The 20819-nt window shown below is 36.7% G+C and overlaps 2 protein-coding genes across 7 annotated transcripts; one reads left to right on the plus strand and one right to left on the minus strand.

The window, feature by feature from the left end:
- The first annotated feature begins 4622 nt into the window (after positions 1-4622).
- On the plus strand, positions 4623-11354 carry LOC115690728 (protein WHAT'S THIS FACTOR 9, mitochondrial). Of its 4 annotated transcripts, none has more exons than XM_056313218.1 (3): positions 4623-6156; positions 6754-6780; positions 9206-10735. In XM_056313218.1, exons 1-3 carry the CDS (start codon positions 4891-4893, stop codon positions 9497-9499), a joined length of 1587 nt encoding a protein of 528 aa, XP_056169193.1. In that variant the 5' UTR covers positions 4623-4890; the 3' UTR covers positions 9500-10735. The 4 variants fall into 4 exon arrangements, with proteins under 4 accessions (XP_056169193.1, XP_056169194.1, XP_056169195.1 ...); XM_056313219.1 differs by having other exon boundaries at positions 4625-6156; positions 10697-11354; XM_056313220.1 differs by having other exon boundaries at positions 4625-6156; positions 10715-11354.
- A 301-nt stretch (positions 11355-11655) lies between these two features.
- Positions 11656-20294, minus strand: LOC115690686 (pumilio homolog 4-like). 3 transcript variants are annotated; one of them, XR_008816970.1, is made up of 12 exons: positions 19719-20292; positions 18624-19299; positions 16905-17721; positions 16220-16805; positions 15992-16133; positions 15781-15888; positions 14322-14534; positions 14127-14237; positions 13322-13516; positions 12537-12711; positions 12212-12409; positions 11656-11930 (listed from the first exon to the last, which is right to left on the minus strand). XR_008816970.1 is itself a non-coding variant. In XM_030617124.2 (11 exons), exons 2-11 carry the CDS (start codon positions 19287-19289, stop codon positions 12372-12374), a joined length of 3051 nt encoding a protein of 1016 aa, XP_030472984.2. In that variant the 5' UTR covers positions 19290-19299; positions 19706-20294; the 3' UTR covers positions 11938-12371. The 3 variants fall into 3 exon arrangements, 2 of the variants coding, with proteins under 2 accessions (XP_030472984.2, XP_030472983.2); XM_030617124.2 differs by lacking the exon at positions 11656-11930 and having other exon boundaries at positions 11938-12409; positions 19706-20294; XM_030617123.2 differs by lacking the exon at positions 11656-11930 and having other exon boundaries at positions 11938-12409.
- Positions 20295-20819: the final 525 nt, after the last annotated feature.

Genomic DNA, 20819 nt, shown 5'->3' on the forward strand with positions numbered 1-20819 from the left:
TTTCATGTAGATTTTACGTGGATCCCAGTATATTTATTTTAATGTATGTATTACTTGCCGTACGATTAATTGTTAAAATAATGTTGTAATGTCATAGGTATTATAGTGTAATACTATAGAGTTCTAATGGCTTTTACTCTATTTAGGTTAAATAATGTAGTGCATATTATACTATTTGGTTAAGTAAAATAATACTTATTTTGCATTGTTTGGTTTGCGAATTGCATGTATAATAAGTAAGAAATGACATCAGAAATGCTTAGCATAAGATCAAGAGTTTCTAGAATGGTTTGATCTATTACTTACATATCAATTAATTTATTCAGTAGGTCAGAACGGGTCATTCTCTCGGGGAGGGCCAAGTTTTCTTTGGCTAGCCTTGGATTCTTTGATAGGTACGCTGTACTGTATGGATAAAGCAAAGGCGCTTTGATGCACCATAAGTATTCAATTTCTGAAGTGAATTACACAAAATAAAAATAGACGTCGTTAGCGTTGAACGTTTACTCTTATTTATCTTTTCTGAACAAAAAACTAGTCTGTTTGAACGATTTTATTTTTCACAAACAAAAAAAGAAATAAGGTCCGGTCCTCGCCGCGCTCCTCCTCCATCCTCCGTGTCGTTGACCAATATCCGGTCCATTCCAGGAATAATAAAAAAAATTCATAAAAAAAATTAAAAAAATCGCAAAATTCCCAAAATTCATAAAAATCAGAAAAATTCTCAGAAAATCCATAAAAATCAGGAAAACTCAGAAAACCCATAAAAATTTGCAAAATTCTGAAATTGAAAAAATTTAAAAAATTCATAAAAAAGTTTCTGGAAAATAAAAAGAGACAGATTTTGGGAAAGTAAAAAATTTTAATAAACTTTTCCCCAAAAAAAATATAAAATAAAAAATTCACAAATTGTCTTAGAATAAATTAAAAAATTCTGAAAATTCATAAAAATTAGAAAAATTTCAGAAAAATCCCTAAAAAAATTAGAAAATTAAAAAATTCCAAAAAATCATAAAAATCAGAAAAATTCTCAGAAAATCCATAAAAATAAGAAAAACTCAGAAAACCCATAAAAATTTGCAAAATTCCGAAATTGAAAAAATTTAAAAAAATTTCATAAAAAAGTTTCTGGAAAATAAAAAAGAAGCAAATTTAGGGAAAGTAAAAAATTTTAATAAATTTTACCCCAAAAAAAAAAAAAAAAAAATCACAAAATGGCTTAGAATACCCGTGGCCACCCACTTTGAGTGAAATTTTAATTTTTTAGGTGCCCAAGTGGTATTTTTGAAGATTCCTTAGTTTAGGGATTAAAAGGGTTTTAACCCCTAAAAGGATTAGACAAACCAATAAACCATGCTTATTGGTTTTTTCACTTATAACTTGTACTTATAGTTAAATAAAAGATATAGATTTGAATGCAAAAATTGGGAATAGAAATTTTTTTGGTTGTATCAAACGCATTTCTGTTCTTTTTCTATTCCGGAATAGAAATTTTGTGCGTTACCAAACGCATTCTTTTGCTAAAAACTCATCCAAGAAATAGAAATAGAAAAACTATTTCTGAAAGAAATTGTCCTTCAAAACAAACGTTACCAAACGCGCCTTTAGTAGCTAGTCATGAGTCTAATACATCATTGAATTCTTTTACATGGAACTCATCCACGTAAATATTCGTTATTATGATTATTTTACATTTTATTCATATGAATGGTACCTGTCTTTCTAAAATAGGAAAACAATCTCTTCTCCCTCTTGACTTATATCATATCACAAAAATGAAAATTATGAGAGTATAATATATGTAAATTCATATTTCTGTCAATATATACTTACGCAATATGTCATTAATCATGTCAATATATTATAATAAGAAGATACTACTGTCAAATTATAATAGGGATTAAATAAGTATCTCTAAACCTATGACTTTGTGCACATTGCGTACAACCTCTATCAATTGAAGAAACTGCTGGAAATTGTACAAAAATAATCCCTAGTCCCCGCCTATGTGTCCTCAACGCCAAAGCCATTGACTGTCTCTCTCTTTCCCCAATTTCCGTATAAAACTTCCCAATTGTATATAATTATAAAGGGAAAATTTCAAAAAGGAGCCCGAAGTGGAGTCATTTTCTCAAATAACGACATGAAGTGGATCTTGTCTCAAATAACGACATGAAATGTCCTCATTTTCTCAAATAAAAGCATGAAGTGAATCTTGTCTCAAATAAGGCACGAGGTGGCCATATCGTTTAAATAAAGACCGACCTCACCGGCTAAAGGATATTTTCGTCCTTTTTTTTTTTGAAATTTTTTTTTTTTTTCTTGTTTTTTTTTTTTTTCTTTTCCTTTTCTTTTTTTTTTTCCTCTCTTCCCTCCGTCGGCCATTGCCGGGGCCGGCGGAGGCTGCCCTCGCCTGGCCTAGGGAGGGTTTCCCTCGTGGTGACCCTTGCCCAACGCAGGCGAGGCGTCCCTTGCCCAACGCAAGCGAGGGTGAGCCTTGCCCGACGCGGGCTGGGCGTCCCTCGCCCGATGGCGGCGAGGGTCACCCTCGCCCGCCCAATTCAGGCGAGGCGACCCTTGCCCAGCACAGGTGAGGGCGACCCTCGCCCAACGCGGGTTGGACGTCCCTTGCCCGACGCCGGTAAGGGCAGCCCTCGCCTGAGGCCGTCGCTGACCAGGCGCAGTGACCGCTGGGGAAGAAGAAAAAAGGGAACAAAAAAAAGAAAAGGAAAAGAAAAAGAAAGTAAAAAAAATACTTATACTTTTTTTTTTACTAAAATATCCCTTCTCCGGCGACGGAATAGTCACCGATCGCCCAAAGGTCCTTATTTGAGACGATTTGGCCACTTCAAGCCCTTATGTGAGACGATATCTACTTCAGACTCTTATTTGAGAAAATGATTCCATTTCGGGCTCCTTTTTGGAATTTTCCCTAATTATAATTATTAAGATTCTTTTATATTGCTATGAATAAAGTAATATGCGAGAAAGTAAGGGTATCTTAGAAAATCTAAAAGTAAAACGAGAGGAAAAAAAATATGGTCATTTAAGAAATGAGTGGGTATGAGAAAAAGAAAGGAACAGTGATTTAAGAAATCTAAAATTGAGAAAAAAAGATAGTTTTTTTTATATTTATTTAATTAAGTCAATTCTTGTTAACTATTATATTATACACATCAAGAAAACATATCTATCAAAATATTATGATATTGACAATAGTAACAATAACATACTTATAATAATGATTAATATAAGGATTAATCACCACAAAAATCCCAACAAAACTTTAATTTTTTATTTTTTTTTTCCTTTCTTTTCACTTATGACACGATTTTGCCGCGAGCCGAACTAATTTTTTGATCACCAAAAACCCCAAATTAATACATCTCTGACAAATTTACTCGCCCCCCAAAGGAAAACTATTTTTTTTGATAATAAAAACCCCACTTTCCTTTTATGACTTACCTGAAATTTTCTCTCAAGAAAACATATCTATCAAAATATTATGATATTGACAACAGTAACAATAACATACTTATAATAATGATTAGTATAAGGGTTAATACCACAAAAATCCCAACGTACACTTATGACAATTTTGCCCGAACTATTTTTTGATAACAAAACCCCAACCTGCACCTATGACAATTTTATCCCGAACTAATTTTTAACCACCAAAAATCCCAAATTGATTCACCTGTAATAATTTTGCTCCAAACTAATTTTTTAACTACTAAAAACCCAAACCCGATATATTTGTGATAAATTTATCCTCCGTTAGTGTCCGCTAAATTAGATTATCATCACAAAAAATCACAAATTGGTAAACTTCTGATAAACAAAGGGGTAAAACCCCAAACTAGTTCACTCGTTAACTATCACGTGTCATCAAACTTAGCAATTTAACAGTAAAATTTAATGAAAACTAATGGAGGGTAAATTTGTCACAAGTATACCAGTTTGGGGTTTTTGGTGGTCAAAAAATTAGTTCGGGATAAAATTATCACAGGTGTACTAGTTTTGGGTTTTTGGTGGTCAAAAAATTAGTTCGGGATAAAATTGTCACAGGTGTATCAGTTTGGGGTTTTTGGTGGTCAAAAAATTAGTTCGGGATAAAATTGTCACAGGTGTACCAGTTTGGGGTTTTTTGTGGTAAAAAAAAATAATTTTGGGTAAATTTATCACAGATGTGTCAATTTAGAGTTTTTCATGATATTAACCCTTAGCAGAATACTACAGGTTATGTGACAATTATATTAGGGTTAATATCACAGAAAACCCTAAACTAAGGTGACAAATTTACCAAAACTAATTTTTGGATTATCAAATTGGTACACCGGTGATAAATTTACCATAAACTAATTTTTGGATCATCAAAAACCCAAAACTGGTACACCTATGACTAATTTAACCCAAACCGATATGGATTTCTATGTGGACTTGCCATAAGTGTTATCCAGCTTAGTATTTTCTAGGTAAAATTTGATAGAAGTTAACGGAGGGTAAATATTTTGTGAGTGAAGCAATTTGAATTTAGTTTGAGATAAATTTATCACATGTGTATCACTTTAATTTTTCACTGTATCAACCCATTATTTTTTTTTGGACAAAATACCCATTACATTAGGGCAATAAAGCGCCCTCCCCGTGTCTCCTCGTCTATCGCATCCGCAGCCTTCGCTTTCTGCAGCTTTGATCTCGCAAGTATTTGCTCGACCATCCTCGATGCTCCTCAAGCGTTTGTAAAAATGCCTCCTTTACTTGCAACAACACCGACCTCCCATTCTTCAGCTCTTGTGGAGACATCGTCTCGAAGTGCTCGTGACTTGGGTCTTCACCCCGTTGTGTGATCACGCCTGATTCACACCTCCGGCTTTATCTCTGTCGACAATGTTGTGCAAGAGGTATGGCTCTGGAACTCTGAAGAACCTGTTGCGGTGTTCTGGTTTTCAAAGTCCGATATTCTCCTCGTTGTGCCGAAGCCGAAGCCGAAGCCAAAGCCAAAGCCAAAGCCAAAGCCAAAGCCCTCCTTGTGTGTACACTCAGATATGCTGCTACGTTGATGTGTATATGAAATGGAAAAAGGACTCTTACTATGACTCGATTGAGTATATCCACCAGTCCATCGAACTTAAGCGCATAGTTTCCTTGAAAAACTGCATAACCCAAGGCCCCAATGGCTGCATTCCCATCTCCGATGTTTCAAAGAGAGGATTAGAATTGGGCATACCCATAAAGGTTGCGAGGTTCTTGAGGCTATACCCATCAGTTTTTGAGGAGTTTACTGGTCCCCAGTACAATCTGCCTTGGTTTAGGCTAACCCCAGAAGCTGTTGAGATAGATACGGAAGAAAAGAGGGTGTATGAAGAGTTTAAGGAGGATCTGTGGAATAGGCTGAGGAAGTTCATACTTATGAGTAAGAACAGAGTTCTGCCCTTGAAGATCATTCAAGGGATGCAGTGGTATTTGGGGTTGCCTGATGATTTTCTCCGTGACCCTGAAAAAAATCTCGACGATTCTTTTAGGGTTGTGGATATGGGAGATGGCTTAAGGGGATTAGCCGTTGATTGTCAAGAGAGAGTCTTGTCTGTGTTGCAAAAACATGCCTTGGATAGAGGATTGGGTTCTGGAGATTCGATGGAGGCAATTGAATTCCCATTTTTTCCCTCTCAAGGTGTAAGGATGAGAAAAAAGATTGAGGCTTGGTTAAAGGAGTTTCAAAAGAAGCCTTATGTTTCCCCTTATGAGGATTGCTTAAACTTGGATCCAGATAGCGATGTAGCAGAGAAACGAGTTGTGGGTGTTCTTCATGAATTACTTAGTCTCTTTGTGGAGCATTCTGCTGAAAGGAAGAAGCTTTTATGCCTCAAAAAGTATCTGTGTTTGCCACAGAAAGTGCATAAGGCGTTTGAGAGGCACCCACATGTCTTTTATTTATCTCTAAGGAACAAGACTTGTACAGCGATTTTAAAAGAGGCATGCAACGACAAGTATGCAATAGAGAGACATCCTCTGCTGAGAGTGAGGCAGAAGTACATTAAGTTGATGAAGCAGTCAGCTGTTATTTTGAAGAAGCAACGGACAAACAGCCGAGTTGTCAAAAGTAAAAATGTGAAAGATCTAGATCTGGATTATGTGGAAGATATGGAATTGAAAAAGCCGAGTCTACTATGTGAATGATCCTGGATGGTGGAGAGCATTGACGGAGGAGCTCATTGTGTGTTTCTTAAAGTGATGGAGAACATCTAAAAGTATCACGATTGGAAGGACTAAGTTTTCAGAGTATGAAGACATATAAGAGGTCATTCCAGTGATTTGTGCATTATTACAAAATCCAGAGTAACTAGACAGTATCTTTCTGTGTTGACTATTCTTTGTTTATTATTGCAAGGGATTTGTGCTAATAGAGTTGAACTTGTGATGTTATTAGGGTAAGTTCCAGACCATTCCCTCAACAAGTCCTTTCCTTTCCTTTCTCCTTTACACTCCCCAGACCTTGTTCACTTTGAGGTTTCTGTATCAGCATATCTGTACTGACAGAGGAGAATCTGTTTGTTTTATCTTGAAGGTATAAGTTAAATGATGCTGTAATTTTAGTATAATTGGAGCTCTAAAACTCAATATGGCATTGACTTCTGTCTGGATCGTGTAGAGTTCTGTAGTTTTTTGAATGATGTGATGCATAAACTTATCATCTTTTTTTTTTTTTATATTTATATCCAGTTATTTTCTTGAGTTTCTGGGCAGAGGTGCACTACAACTCAATTTATTCTGAAGGAGGTTAGTATTTGTGCTTTTGCTTTTCGTTTCTATATAGCTAGTAACTACATTGATGTAACTAGGGTTGCCAAAAGAAGTTATTATGATGCTCTTTTGAGGGAAGCATGTCAACAAACTCTCGTTTTCGAATGTTCACTTTGTTTGTGAATAATCCTTTTTCCCTTTCTCTTTCATTTGTTTGTCATGTCCAGTGTGAGTTGTCTTTTTAGTTCTTCCATTAGCTTTTCTTCAATTTCAAGCCTTATACTGAAGCCCCTCTGAGAGGAGGCATTGTCAAATGTGTATTTCGAGGAGTTCATATTATATTTTAATTGCTCTTAGAACACCTTTTACTTGATATGATTGAATTTATCAATCTTGATGCACACTTCTCACCATTCAATGTGAATCCATAGCGCTTTGGTTACTAGGCGAGACGAGAGCAAGTGGACTTATCGGCTTTGTAGGTAGGCTAAGGCATTTTATTTGGTTGAGAAGCACTTAAGAACATTAAACCAATGCTCCTACCTATCTTTTGTAACTTTGAAGAATAATGCAAGTGAAATTGGAAATGGTCCTAGGTACTATTATTGTGGTTGCATTGGTCTAATTGCTTCTAATATCAAAATTACAATGGCAGTCTATGAGCTGAATATTACAATTAGGGGTCATGGCATAATCATGTGATAGACTAAACCTTTTGCACTTAGCCACTCTAGTCTGGATAGTAGTTACGAATGAGCACGGTTGAACACTATAGGGCCTCGTTGAAACTCTAGGAAATGATACCAACTTCCTTTTATGGCCCCAACTAACCCTTGGGATTTGGATATCCAGCATCTACAAAATAATATTTACCTACACAGAAATATAATGTAAAATTGATCAATATACATATATAAATACTATATATGTTGTATGTATTATATATACATTAATATGTATATACATACATATATATCTATATATGTATAAATGTATAAAAATTCATAGAAGATAGGAGTGTCATGAGCTATTCCCTCCTAACCTGCCTAAACATATGTAAAGTCCATGTTAAAAATTACACAGCCAATACATTTTGAGTCGGTGTTCCTTTTTGATCAATAAAATGAATTTGATTGTACATAGATTCTCTACCGCTAGCATATGCAAATCATCCAGTAGCTCTAATGCAATCTTAAAACAAAAAAGGCAAATATTAGTTGCTTTGTATTTATTTATTCCTTTTATTGTGTAATCATACCTTATCTTAAGTATGGTTAAAATCTTCAATTATTCTTGAACTTCTTTGGATTCTTTCTAAATTGTCGATCTGATGATTGTATCATATCCTTTTCCATAGCACATAGCATATGTTTTTTCAAAAACTAAGTCAAAATCCCTGCTTATAGTTTCTCCAGAGTGCTGGAAGCGCATTTGTTCTAACCCGTTACCTATACCATGTCCTAAAATGTGATAAAACATTTTGAGCATTTTTGCAACACCTACATTTGTAGATCCTTGTAAACCATTACGTGTTACTAAGTCATGCATTATATTATTAAATACAATCTTATCCATTCTAATTTTATTATATTGGCACTTTTGTCCATCAACTCTCTTAATCATGCATTTCTTGTATATGATGAGATCATGCAAGGTTATTTATGAGTGCATATTACCTAGTAAGCATATGCATCACGATGCCAAAATTCCTCATCCTCTTTTTCATAGTTTTTATTTTTGGGATATGATTAGTTAAAGTAAGGTGAAGTTTGCATATATTTGATGGTTGATAATTGCTCTCTTAATGGATGATAAGCTTATTTAATACTTCCCTTACTCTAACTTTGTATTTTGTTTGTTACTATAACGAGTCATGGCTGAACATCCCGAAAGGGAAACTACGAAAAAGAGGAAGAGAAATTTTGTCAACTTGTCTTCGTCATTGCTCATGATGTAATTGTTTACTACGTAAGATACATTCATAAAAAACCTTGCATGACTTTATCATATACAAGAAATGTATGGATAAGAGAGTTGATGGGCGAAAGTGCCAATAAGATAGGGAGCTATCAGATGTTTAGAATAGATAGGATTGTATTTAATAATTTATTGCATAACTTAGTAATATGTAATGGTCTTGAATGATCTAGCAGTATCGGTGTTGCTGAAATGCTTGGAATGTTTTTTTACATTTTAGGACATGGTATATAGTTAACAAGTTAGTGCAAGAGCGCTTTTATCACTCTCGGGAAATCATAAGCAGGTACTTTGGTTTATTTCTGGAGAAAGTATTTGATATGGGAAAGGATAGGATCTAACTATTAGATCGACAATTTAGCGTAATTCCAGAGAATATCAAGAATAATCAAAGATTTTATCCATTTTTTAAGGTAAGGTATGATTATACGATACAAAAGAAGAAATAAATATAAACCAACTAATATTTCTCTTTTTGTTTTAGGATCGCGTTGGAGTTATGGATGGTACACATATTTTGGCGGTGGTACTTATGAGGATGAAATTCGTTTATTTTATCGAAAAGAAAAGCCGTCTTAAATTGTATTGGCCGTGTGTAAGTTTAACATGGAATTTATTTATTTTTGGGGCTGGACGGAGGGAACAGCTCGTGATACTCGTATATTTATTATATATAGATATATGGTATATGATATATAGTATATTATGTATAGTATATTGTATATGTTTATTATACGTATACTATATATGTATACACACACATATAATTCAGAAGTAAGGCTGTAGTTCTGTGTATATATATGTATTGTGTAGATACACAAACATATACATATATGTGTGCGTGTGAGGGGATTAAATTTACATTACAGTTGTGTAGGTAAATATAAATTAGTAGATGCTTGATATCTAGGTTCTTTGGGGCCACGTTGGATATCATTTTACCAGAGTTTTAACGAAACCTACAGATTATTAGGAAGTGGCTAGCCATGTTCATTCCTCACTAGTCTATTATCAGAAACTAAGTGAGCTTTGACGTATGAAAAAGAAGTAGCTGATTCTAAAGAATATGCCAAATTATCCGTATAAAAAATAAGTGAAAATTGTAGTAGCGGCAATGACTTTACATAATTATGTAGAATGATACTCATTTCACAAGAACAAATTTGGATCCTAATTATAACTATATATTTGAATCTAATAATGTAAATGAGGTGTTGGTGCTTCAAATGATAATGTATCTTCTGACATGGCACTTTACATGATCGAATAGCTATAGTTTTAGCAAATAATGAACGATACTTGTAATTTTGAAGGGTAACATGTTCTCTTCCTTGGTGCATATGTGATAGTGTTCATTATAATGAAATTACTCTTTTTAATTGAGAAAGAGTCCACTTTATTGTGATTTTTTTACATTTATAAAATTTTTAAGACATTGTTATGCTTGTGGAATTTGATTTTTTTACCAAAAGAGAAATGTGTTTATTAATACGTCTCTTTTACATTTTTTTACATTGTAATTGTTAAAATCAAATTGAAACATATTAAAAAGTAAAAGCTCAAATTGGTCACATAAAACACTGAAAGGCTTCTGGAATTTAGTCTTTTCCAAATGGCAATTATATCTTCTTATTGCACTTTTCAATTATAATTTACCAAGCACTTAATTGCTTTTAGCCACTACACTTTGACTTAAAACACTTTCTCAAAGGAGCTCTTGAAACGCTATGGTTTTCCAAAACTCGCCCTATATTGGATACTATTAAGTGATCTGAATTGTGAATGGATTTAACTGGCCTGTTAATTTCTCGTAAATATTCCTTAAAACTCTGATATGACCTATTGGGGAGTTTAAGTGATGCTAACATGAATACAAGTGATCTCATCTGGTCGGTTGTTCATGTTTTGGTCGAATATCTCTACTTATTCGTCCTTTGCTGTGATATGTTCTGACGAGGGATTGTTCTAACACCAGTTTTACCCTGAAACTCAGAATTCATTGCAATGTTCAAAATGGAAAGAAGACAAGGAAATAGAGGTTCTGTCGTTGCTTTGTCATCTGTATGTAGAATATGACTCATATTTGGGCTTCTCCCTTTTCAGTAACTTGCAGATCTGCCTGAACCGACAGATTCTAGAAGAAAAAAGTGGTGGCGGATATCCTGAAATTATGGTCGACCGTCTTCATTGTAACTGGATTTCACTTCATGATTTTTGAGATGGGAGTTGTGTTGCCTTCTGCTCTTTGGAGGTCGATTGTTATGGCTCCGCTCTATTTGATGCTTTATATAGCCCAGGGGGAGACGGTACATGGAGGATTTAGCCGGTGACTTCCCTCCGCGCACACTTTTTTTTCCTGAGCCGTGGACTTTTATTGGTTCATCCTCCCCTTTTTAGTTCCATGTGTCTAGCTATCTGCATCTTGAGTCGACGTACTCGAAGATGGAAGTTAGTATTCATTTCTTGAGCTAGAGGGTACTCTAGAATGGATAGCCGTAAGCAACATCGACACTTCAACCCGATATACCTTAGTGTTCTTTGTTACCTAAAGAGGAATTGTAGATGTTGAACGAGTTGGGTGAAGATAATAGAATCTGGTGCAGTCTTCAGTGTCGAAGTGCCTGTTGGTTTAAGAGATGTTTGTTTTGAATTATGTTTGAAGTGTCTTTTGCTTTCATTTTTTTTTTCAGGATATTTGAAATTAGTATAGTATTTTGAATTTTGACGAGAGAGTAAAAAGCCTTACTTGACTTTTAAAAAATTCCAGGCAAACACAAAAGGGTAAAGCACCAGCTAATTTTGAAGTACAAACTTTATTCATTCCCACTCGCTCAGTAACTGAACCCGTTCTCCACAAAGGTCAGCAGATTTTGTTTGCCTTAGCTGGACTATTAACTGATCACAAAGCCCTTTTCCAAGAACTTCAGTCCAAACTTTAAGAAATTTGGATCTCATCCCGAATAAAAAATGTTCCATCAACGAACTCCCAAATAGGAATTGCACAACTTCGAGAATCTAATGTGCAGAATTTAGATCAGGATAATAAAATCTCTTCTAAGGGACGACTTCGCACACTTAACGAACTAAAGGGAAAATAATAAGGCAAACAATGCAGTGTGCCAACGTAAATTCTGGCTGCAAGATTATCTGACCAGAGTACAAATTCAACCAGAGCTGCATTGGAGGGTTCTTGTGCGGACACAGGAATCCTGCGTGCAATGCAATAAAATGGCGTATTATTTCCCAAAATTGCATCATATGTACATATACATACAAGTTGTCCTTGCACATGAACATTATCAAAGTAAAAAATGCTAACTTCCCTTTACAGACTCGAACTTTGCGTACATGCAAGGAACTAGGCAGTTATTCTGGTAAAGGTTACGCAGGTGCCCGTGGCCTCTCTTTGTACTAGTAAAATACAGTCTATCCTCGCAGACCCTCTGCATACAGATTACCTTAAAATTTACATTGAGAAGATAATTTATACCAGGAGGTAAGATGTTTGCTCTTTTATTTACAGCTTCAAACCCTTGAAGATGACAGATGATCAATAACGATCATCATCTGCATCTGCTGTACATCAGTATTATTACTCATAGCAGGGAGGTATGGAAAAAAAGTCTTCCGCATTTCGGACGAATATCTTTTTAAGAAGGAAATGAGGCTGACATCCCTATGCGCCTCTCTGCAAACAAAAACCGCAGTTGTTCATAACAAAGATGCAGCATCAAGAGAGATCAAAAGTGAATATCTACATAGATAAGAGAGATCAAAAAGAATATCAATAGTGAACCGTGTAAAATGGTTCTGACCTCCAGTTGCAATGAGCTTCTCCACACGGGCAACTATATGTTTTCCATAAGTAAACCTCTTCAAGATATTGAGGTGGACCTTGACGCGAGAAAGAATGAAACCAAGGCTCTGATCATCGCAAGTCTCAAGGACCTTCTGCACCACATAGTTTCCAAATGGGTCTCTCATCATTGCCTGCATTTGTGCAAATAAACAGTCCACGTCACTTTGACTACGGGACTGTCTACATGGCAGTGATTGAACATAAGGAAAGGACCAGCAAATATATCTAAACCAGAGCATGTTAAACAAATTTCTCCGACTGTTGCAATAGCTATAATTTTCCTGCCAGATACAACATAATTGCAATATGTATCTGACCAGCTTCTCAAAAGACAGCCATTTTGTAAATCTTTACCTCTAATTTTCATGCCTAACATTAATAGACATCCTAGTGCAAGAGAAGTGAGCGAAATCCTCAATGAAGCCTACCCGCACCTCTTTTAATACCCTCTGCATCTCTCCTTTTGTTAGGAGATTTAAGTGTTCATGCCAGACATGATATCATAATTATCAGAAGACAGGCATTCTGTTCCCGTCTGGCCACATGACAAGATTTCAACCCGCATCTATTTCCTCATTATGTATGGCTGCCTACAATATGATGACTTTCCATAGATTGTAATGACAGGAACCACACCTTTTACTCCATTCAATCATGAATTAAACTTTGTCAACAGATGCAGCATGTAAATGTCACGCATCTATCTCTTTAATATTCAGAAGTAATGTGCGAGTGACAAACCTGCAAGGGTTCATTTTCCTCTGTGGAACCAAGTATCTCATTGATCAATAATTGGCGCTCTTCAGGGCTACCGAATGTTAAACACTTCTCCACAACGTTAGAAGCATACTTCTGCTGACTCATATTGACAATTTGGCCTGTTAACTTGCTGATAATGGCAGTTCGTTCATGCGATCTCCCATGTTCAAGTATATGCTACCATTAAAAGAAGAAATGCAATGATCAGATGAGAGATTTTCAACCTCAAAATATTTGGCTAAATAATATATTATGTTAGGCAGCAAAACAGGCATGAATTAGAAAACATTCTTAGAAAAAAGGTGGAAGAACGCAAGCCGAGTAGAGATCTTATCGGCAGATTTTGTCCCAACTTTTCAGTCACTTGAAAATTAAACCATGGTGGCATGCCCCCAAGCAAAACTATAGCCAAAATCCAATATTTAGTTAACTACAGAGTTACCAGACGGACTACTCCGTGGCAGGTGCTCAATAGATGGGCCTCCAACAAACAGATTCATTGGACAATCGAAATTAGAGCCATATTGCAGAACTTCGCACATATGCCAGATTTTGCTGCGTTTCAATCCATTAGAGTTCTAAGACCAGGTTAGGTGAGAACAAATTGATTTATGAGAACTTTTCAAGTATTGGCATAATCAGCACTAAGTTTAATGATAACCACGGAAAATTCAGATCCATTTATAAAACTCCCATAAATCCTCATTCCTTCAGCAACATCAATTAGGTATGTCACCAAAGAACTATGTCTAAATGACCGCAGAATGCTAAAAAGGAAACTAAGTACCTGGATAACATAATTCCCATACTGATCCTGGGACAGACTGCATACCAATTGCATGATCTCATCCATGACAGTTCGTTGGGTACTTGGGTCATCACAATGTTCTAAGACCCTCTGTAAGTCAATTGTGAGCTTAGACAACAGAAGACATTTCACACCACAAGGAATAGAAATAAGTGATGATAACACAGCCCAAACCTGGATAACCCGACAGCCATAAGGATGCATTGAAAGTGAAACAACTTGCCCATAGAAAGCGGAGATGATGAACTGAATTCGATCTTGAGGAACACATTCTATGCACTTCTGAATAACATGATTACCATTCTGGTCTCGAACACATTTCATGATAGAACCATCAAGCTCTGCCACCATCTCAGTCTGCTGATCCACATCAACCACCTCCAATGCCTGAAGTAATACTAGAGAATAAGGCCTCTCCAGAAACATTCATACATTCAAAGCATCCTTTATATTGCACAAAAGTACATAGCCATAGCAAGTAAGAATTGTTACAATGATGATGAGAAGGATAAGGCAACAATGATACTACCTCTGAAAATGTTTATACCAATGTCAAAGTCAATCCAGAAGGAGTCATTTCTTTGTTTAGCTGCACTACACCCAATACAAGAACCTTAAGCTCCACCTCGAAAGTAAACAAGAAGATTCCAGGTCCTCTCTACACCCTAAATGAAGTAATTCTTCTAGCTTCTGTGGCTTCTACATATTAACAGTACATACGCTCTAAATCTGCTTCATTTCATGAAGAATATAGATGATAAATACAACGAGCAGTAAGCAGATATTCAACAAATTGGAGCATCATATTTACTCTATAATGAGACACATTTTCTAGGTCTGTAGATATGGAAGCCAAAAATGCTAGACCACAACTAATTAGAGTAGAAAAATCTGGGTTTACTTTCTGTAAAGTACATTCCACTATTCATACTGCAACGAAAAGTACCCCAAAATTACACAAATCTCTAGAAGTGGCGACATATATATACTTACTTAACCCCGCCAATATCACCTTCCATATCAGCGTTCCACTATTCATTCATGAATACCCAACAAAACCCATATTAGAGTCCCACCCATGCTGTTACTTATGACTATGAATTCTCACATTTTGGTGCTTCAATCGTAAAATAGATGCATACATGAGAAAATGTAATGACAATAAAAGTGAAGACAACAAGCAGGTGCCATCTTATCATGATTGTGATTTGTGTCCAATCATCCCCTTTCCAGCAGCCCTTTCTTCTTCAGGATATGTGAGAAAGTGCTCATCCATTTTTCAAAACCAACTTCCAAAGAAAAATCCTAGTTTTTATGCAAGTTTTACTGTACTCATAAAATTTGAGGCCTTTTGAAATTTGGACTATGAGGGAGAACAGAAAAACTACAACTTTTGAAGAAGACAAAAGATAATTACATTTAGTTAAAGCATTTTCCTGAAGAACTTGTTTTGCATTGTGCGAATAGGGCTGGCACAGAGGGACTAATCAGTGTAAAAAAACCAAAGAAATACAAATTCATGTCAAGTGTGTGCAAGCTCACAAAAAATATGGAAGTACTGGGGAAACCTGATATTCAAAGGCAACAATAGTGAAACTATGGATGAGAATAAAATTCTGAATTCAATAGAAACCTTTTGAATCACTCTACAGCCATACATCTGAAGACTAAGAGGCAACACGTGGCCAGCGAGTTGGTTAGCCAACTCTTTTCTTTGACTTGCAGTGCCATGCTCAAAAAACTGCAAATTCATGCACAATAACGATATTGTTAGAAATGGAAAATGCCGAAAAAGTCAATGGCCAGCCAGCATGCTATATCGAATAAAGAAATATGACTTTCACCTTTTGTATGACATAATTGCCGAAGACATCAGTCATCAGAGAGCGAGCGTGGGGAATGATCTCAGGAAATATCTTGTTCTTTTCTTCCTCACTGGCCGTTTCCAGTTTCTGTTGAATAAAGCGGCTACCGTACTGATCCGAGCTGCAATATTAAACAGGTCAAAGTAACTTAAAGTTGAACCAGGGGACGATAAAAGGAAAAAAAAAAGCAAAAGTGGTATAGAGTACCTAAATTCAACTACATGACCCAAAATATCAGACAGTTCGAAAGATCTGATCTTGTTACTCTTGAACTCGTCTAACAATGATGAGACCAATTTTCCTTCAACATCAGTGCCAGAACTAGAGGGCCATGATCCAGTGGACTCTCCCACTGAAGTTCTCATCATTGAAGTAAATTGCACAATTCGTTCATCAGGAAGCATATGGCTTCCAAATCCAACGGAAGAAAATCCACCATTTGCTGTTACATTTCCAGAATATGGCAAGCGAGATTCATAGATTACATCTCTTCTGTTTCTATGAATTAGTGCCGCAGATAACTTACCCAAACCTGGGGCCTGATAATGCTGTTTCTGTTGAGCATGCAATGCCTCAAGGTAAACCTTCTGCAGCTGATCCAAATTTGGCGAAGAACCAAAGGATTTCCTCAATTGGGAAAGATCATTTTGTATAGGCGGTGCTCGAGGATTGAAATTTGGTTGCATATACTGAACAAAAGAGGGATCAGCAATTGGATGATTTATGTCATATCCTACTTGATTTCCCATTCTCTGCGACATCTCTCCAACATGATTTCCACTCACACCTGCACCTGAAATACGACATAAAACATCAAGAAATAATATTACAGTAGGATTAACTCTTCTAACATTTACTGACACTAGTGGGATAAAGATGGGACCAATCTTACCTGCAGCAAAATAACCACTAGATACCGGATGATCACTATAACCAAAATTGAGAATATTGTCACCTCGGTGATGATGAGCACTAGATCCTTCGAAATTTTCAAAGCCCAGAGAGTTCCTTGTTGAAAACAGATTTGCAGAAGAAGATGTTCGTTTCGGAAAATTTACTTGACCTGTGGTACTTGTCCTAGAACTGAGCCCGGTTATAGATCCATGGTTTCTGACTAAATCAATTGAGTTGCCAAAACCTGAAGGTTTGCTAGCATCAAAGAAGTCAAAATGTTGTTGAACATTCTGGTTATGATCATTAGGCATCAGAAGTGAGAAATCTTGCTGGTTATCAGGAGCCAAATGAAGTTGAGACTGTAGAACACCAGCTTCATTAGTATGTCCACTATTTGATAAACTTAATTCAGATAATGAAGCTGCAATATCTTCAATCCCTGCCGATGCCAAAGAATGACAACCTGAAATACTTGAGCCAACAATATGCTTCCTCTGATCAGGCAAAAGAATCCTGCTATCAAGTGGAGGAAGACCAGTGCTAGGATGTCTTCCAGCCACCTGTGGCTCAGGGGTCATAGTCCTTGAGAGAGATGCAGCAACAGAAGCAAAAGAATGTGGAAATGAGGTCCCACAGGCACGAGCTCTAGTTAAACCAGGAGAATTAGCTCCAGAACAGATGCCTCCAATTGATTCAACTCCATTACAGGCTCCCATTGGATGAGAATTGGATGTAATTGGGTCCATGACATCAGTAATATCACTAGCACTTAGTGGGCGCGAGACCAATAAACTAGAGGGTTGCTCAAGCCCTTCCTGAAAGAGATTAATTAGCATCAAATTGAGTTGTCAATTGAAATTAAAAAAGAAAAGAAATGAAAAAGATTATAAGAAGTTTTTGCTTACAAGTAGTATATAACTAGAGGACTCGACTGCAATTAATTATACAGCCACACCATTCAAGACAACAGTTATCCCGTTTTAAAAATTTTATAAAAAATGTGAAGTTACTTGCTAGGAGAACAATTGATAGCATGGACTAATGCTTGTATATACCAGGGATATCATACAAATAATTGTACAAGTACTGAAGAAACTATTTACAGAGGTGCTAACCAAAAGATATGTTTCCACTGTTTTTCTTTTTTTTTTCTGATAAAGCAATGCCATATTAAACATCTTAGTCGGACCTTACTGCAACAGATGCATCACTGTAGTTATATTATGTTAATATGAGTGAGTCACACAGGGTGCAAATTGTTATTCTACTTTTTTTCTGGGAGCTGCAGAATCTGCATTTGACTTTTGTTCTAAAGCCAAGAAAAGATAAAGAAAAATGAAAACAAGGGGACACAATATTTCAATGCTTATGTAACCAAAGAGTCCGCTTCCTTAGGCTAAGAAACCATATATCTCTATGTAATAACCCCTGTATTAATAGTCTCAACGATAAAAACATAAACTATCGATTAAGAAAGAGATAAATAGAAGTGCTGTCTTCTATAGAACTGCAAAACTGGATCCTCAAGCTGCAACAAAGTCAAAACCATCTTTTATTGAGCAAGCCCGAGAGATAAACAGTAAGAGAATAAAACTGTACAGAGATAGACCAGGAAAGTTCGATGGCAATTTTGTCCTTATCAAGCAAGTAAAGTTGAGGTCAATTTCTTTATATCCGCTTTTCCCCCTTGCAAATTACTCGTAGTTGTATTTATTACCTGAAGAATGTCAGCAAAACTCTTCCTCCGTGTTTCCAACCTAGAAGCTGACGATTGAATGAGCTCATTCGATCCTTTGCCAAGCCATTCAGCAGAAGCTTGTCTATTCATTTTTCTTAGTTCCATCAAATCCTTTTCTGCATCCTGTACAGAAAAGCTGCAGCCTTTGGGTTGGAAAGAAAACAACGACGAATCATTCCCACCTTCAGTAACAGTATTATTTGTCAAATCATCAATGCCCGCAAAAGACGACACACCGGCTTGAAACCTCTGGGCAACCCTCCAATCCTCTCTCGACAATGATGGTGGGGGCAGTCTTGGATTCTCGTTCTCACGTGAATAGTAGTATGATAAGTATGCTGGGTGGGATCGAGCCTCCTCTTCACTTGCATTGTCACAGTTACTATTCCTCCTCAAATTATTACCCTCTCTAAAATGAGAGTTCCCCAATAGACCTCCAACAGCACAGAGCGATCCTTCAACCGTGGGCGGTGCACTACCACTACGATAGATGTTAAGCTTGCTTTCCCGATCAAGTGCTTGTTGGTTACGCTGCGCTTGCAACAACAGTTCAAGCTCATTTTGCAAACTATCTTCTAAGTTACAGTTGAATCCTCCCAGGCCATTGTTCGTGGACAGCGTGTCTATGTTACCAGCAGATACCATCTTCAAAAACCTTAATTCACCATTAAAAAACAAACATTTAAAATCAGAAAACAAAACAGCACAAGAAAAACATACCAAGTAACCCAATTTCTATTTCGCTTGTTGTAAAATCAACCTTGTTCTGGGAAGGTAGAGAGAGCTAAGCACAATTTGCTCGCATACCCAACAAAATGCAAACTTCAAGACTCAAAATTTCAATTACACCAGAATGTCGCCAAACACCGAATCGCCGCGTCGCAGGATCATCGAAACATCCAACCACAAAACCCAACAGAAATCAACATCGTAGGAAAAATTCAGAGCCCACCCACCATCCAATCTCAAAACAACCCCACGACACGAAACAAACGACAAAGCTCAAGAAAGCGCCAAAAAAAGAAAAAAGAAAAGGAAAACAGAGGACGCAGGAGGCGTACCCAGGGACCTCACCGCGTTAGATTCAAGATCGTCGGAGCTCCAAATCAAACACGAACGCGCCCATCTGCAGACAAGCCACGGCGAAAAAGGACCCAGACGGGAAAATCTGACCCGAACCCACGAAAGAAAACCTCCCCAATGCACAGAGATAACCCGCAAGATTCTGCCTTTTCCTCTGTTTTCCCTCTGTTCTTTCCTCCTTTTCTGGCGCAACAAAATGCCTCGGCGGTGTTCAGGAAGAGAAGTGAGTCTGTCTTCACGGAGAGAGAGAGAGAGAGAGAGAGTACGGTGGGGACTACCGCAGAGAAATAACAGCCGGAAGATCGAGAACCAACGGCAAGCTGGTTACGTGCGTGCATGGCATATGGTGGGGGCAATTGGAAATTAGGACTGTTTTACTGGGGAGGAAACTCTAATTTTTTCAAACTTCTGGGGCTCTCTTTTTAGGAAAGATAGATAGCAAGCAATCATTGATGATTTGTGATGGTTTTATCACGGTCCCCTATTTTTGGCAAAAGAGATCTCCGGATGATTTTGATCGTCACTCCCCTCTATTTTAAGGGTAAATGTATCTTGAGCTTGATTTTGGCAAAAGATATACTTGAAAAATCCCAGGACTGCAATCTATTTTCCTATTCATGATATGTAGATTAGCTTGGATTAGAAAAATTCTTTCGATTGGTTCGGGTTGGTCGAGTTTCGATCATCACGACCGAAAACCTAAATGGAGATAGATAACGTATCTTTTGTTAAGTGCGTGAGCCATGTCGTCAATAAGGTTTAACTTTTGCTACTAACCGAGGCATGTCGACCGAGATTACACTACATGATAATTTATTTGATGAAGACCTCATATTGAGACAAATTTGGAAAGTTGATGTACTTGATTGAACCAAAAAAAAAAAAGGCACTTGACTATAAAACGGACAAAAGTCGGGTATCTACTGTGTCATTATCCCTAATTTTTATGAGGAAAAAAACCAAAAAAGAGAGAAAAATGGGGAAACTAATTTGATAATTACTGGGCAAAAGCCAATCTATCAAAGTGAAAATGGGAAAGACTAAGCTATGAAAAGACTGAACAACAACATAGAACCAACACACATGAACAAT

The sequence above is a fragment of the Syzygium oleosum genome, unplaced genomic scaffold (assembly GCF_021117445.2).
Source record: "Syzygium oleosum isolate NSW1041296 unplaced genomic scaffold, Sole_v2.1 Sole_v2.07, whole genome shotgun sequence".
Lineage (NCBI taxonomy): Eukaryota > Viridiplantae > Streptophyta > Magnoliopsida > Myrtales > Myrtaceae > Syzygium > Syzygium oleosum.

Excerpts from the sequence above, each read along its gene's own strand:
- LOC115690728 (XM_056313218.1), top strand. The coding sequence starts at position 4,891 with ATGTTGTGCAAGAGGTATGGCTCTGGAACTCTGAAGAACCTGTTGCGG. Across the intron at positions 6,157-6,753 it reads TGGAAGATATGGAATTGAAA|ACTACAACTCAATTTATTCT; the intron begins AAGCCGAGTCTA and ends GGGCAGAGGTGC. Across the intron at positions 6,781-9,205 it reads CTCAATTTATTCTGAAGGAG|GATCGCGTTGGAGTTATGGA; the intron begins GTTAGTATTTGT and ends TTTTTGTTTTAG.
- LOC115690686 (XM_030617124.2), bottom strand. The coding sequence starts at position 19,289 with ATGGTATCTGCTGGTAACATAGACACGCTGTCCACGAACAATGGCCTG. Across the intron at positions 15,889-15,991 it reads GCAATTATGTCATACAAAAG|TTTTTTGAGCATGGCACTGC; the intron begins GTGAAAGTCATA and ends ATGAATTTGCAG. Across the intron at positions 12,712-13,321 it reads AGGAAAATGAACCCTTGCAG|GCAATGATGAGAGACCCATT; the intron begins GTTTGTCACTCG and ends GCACAAATGCAG.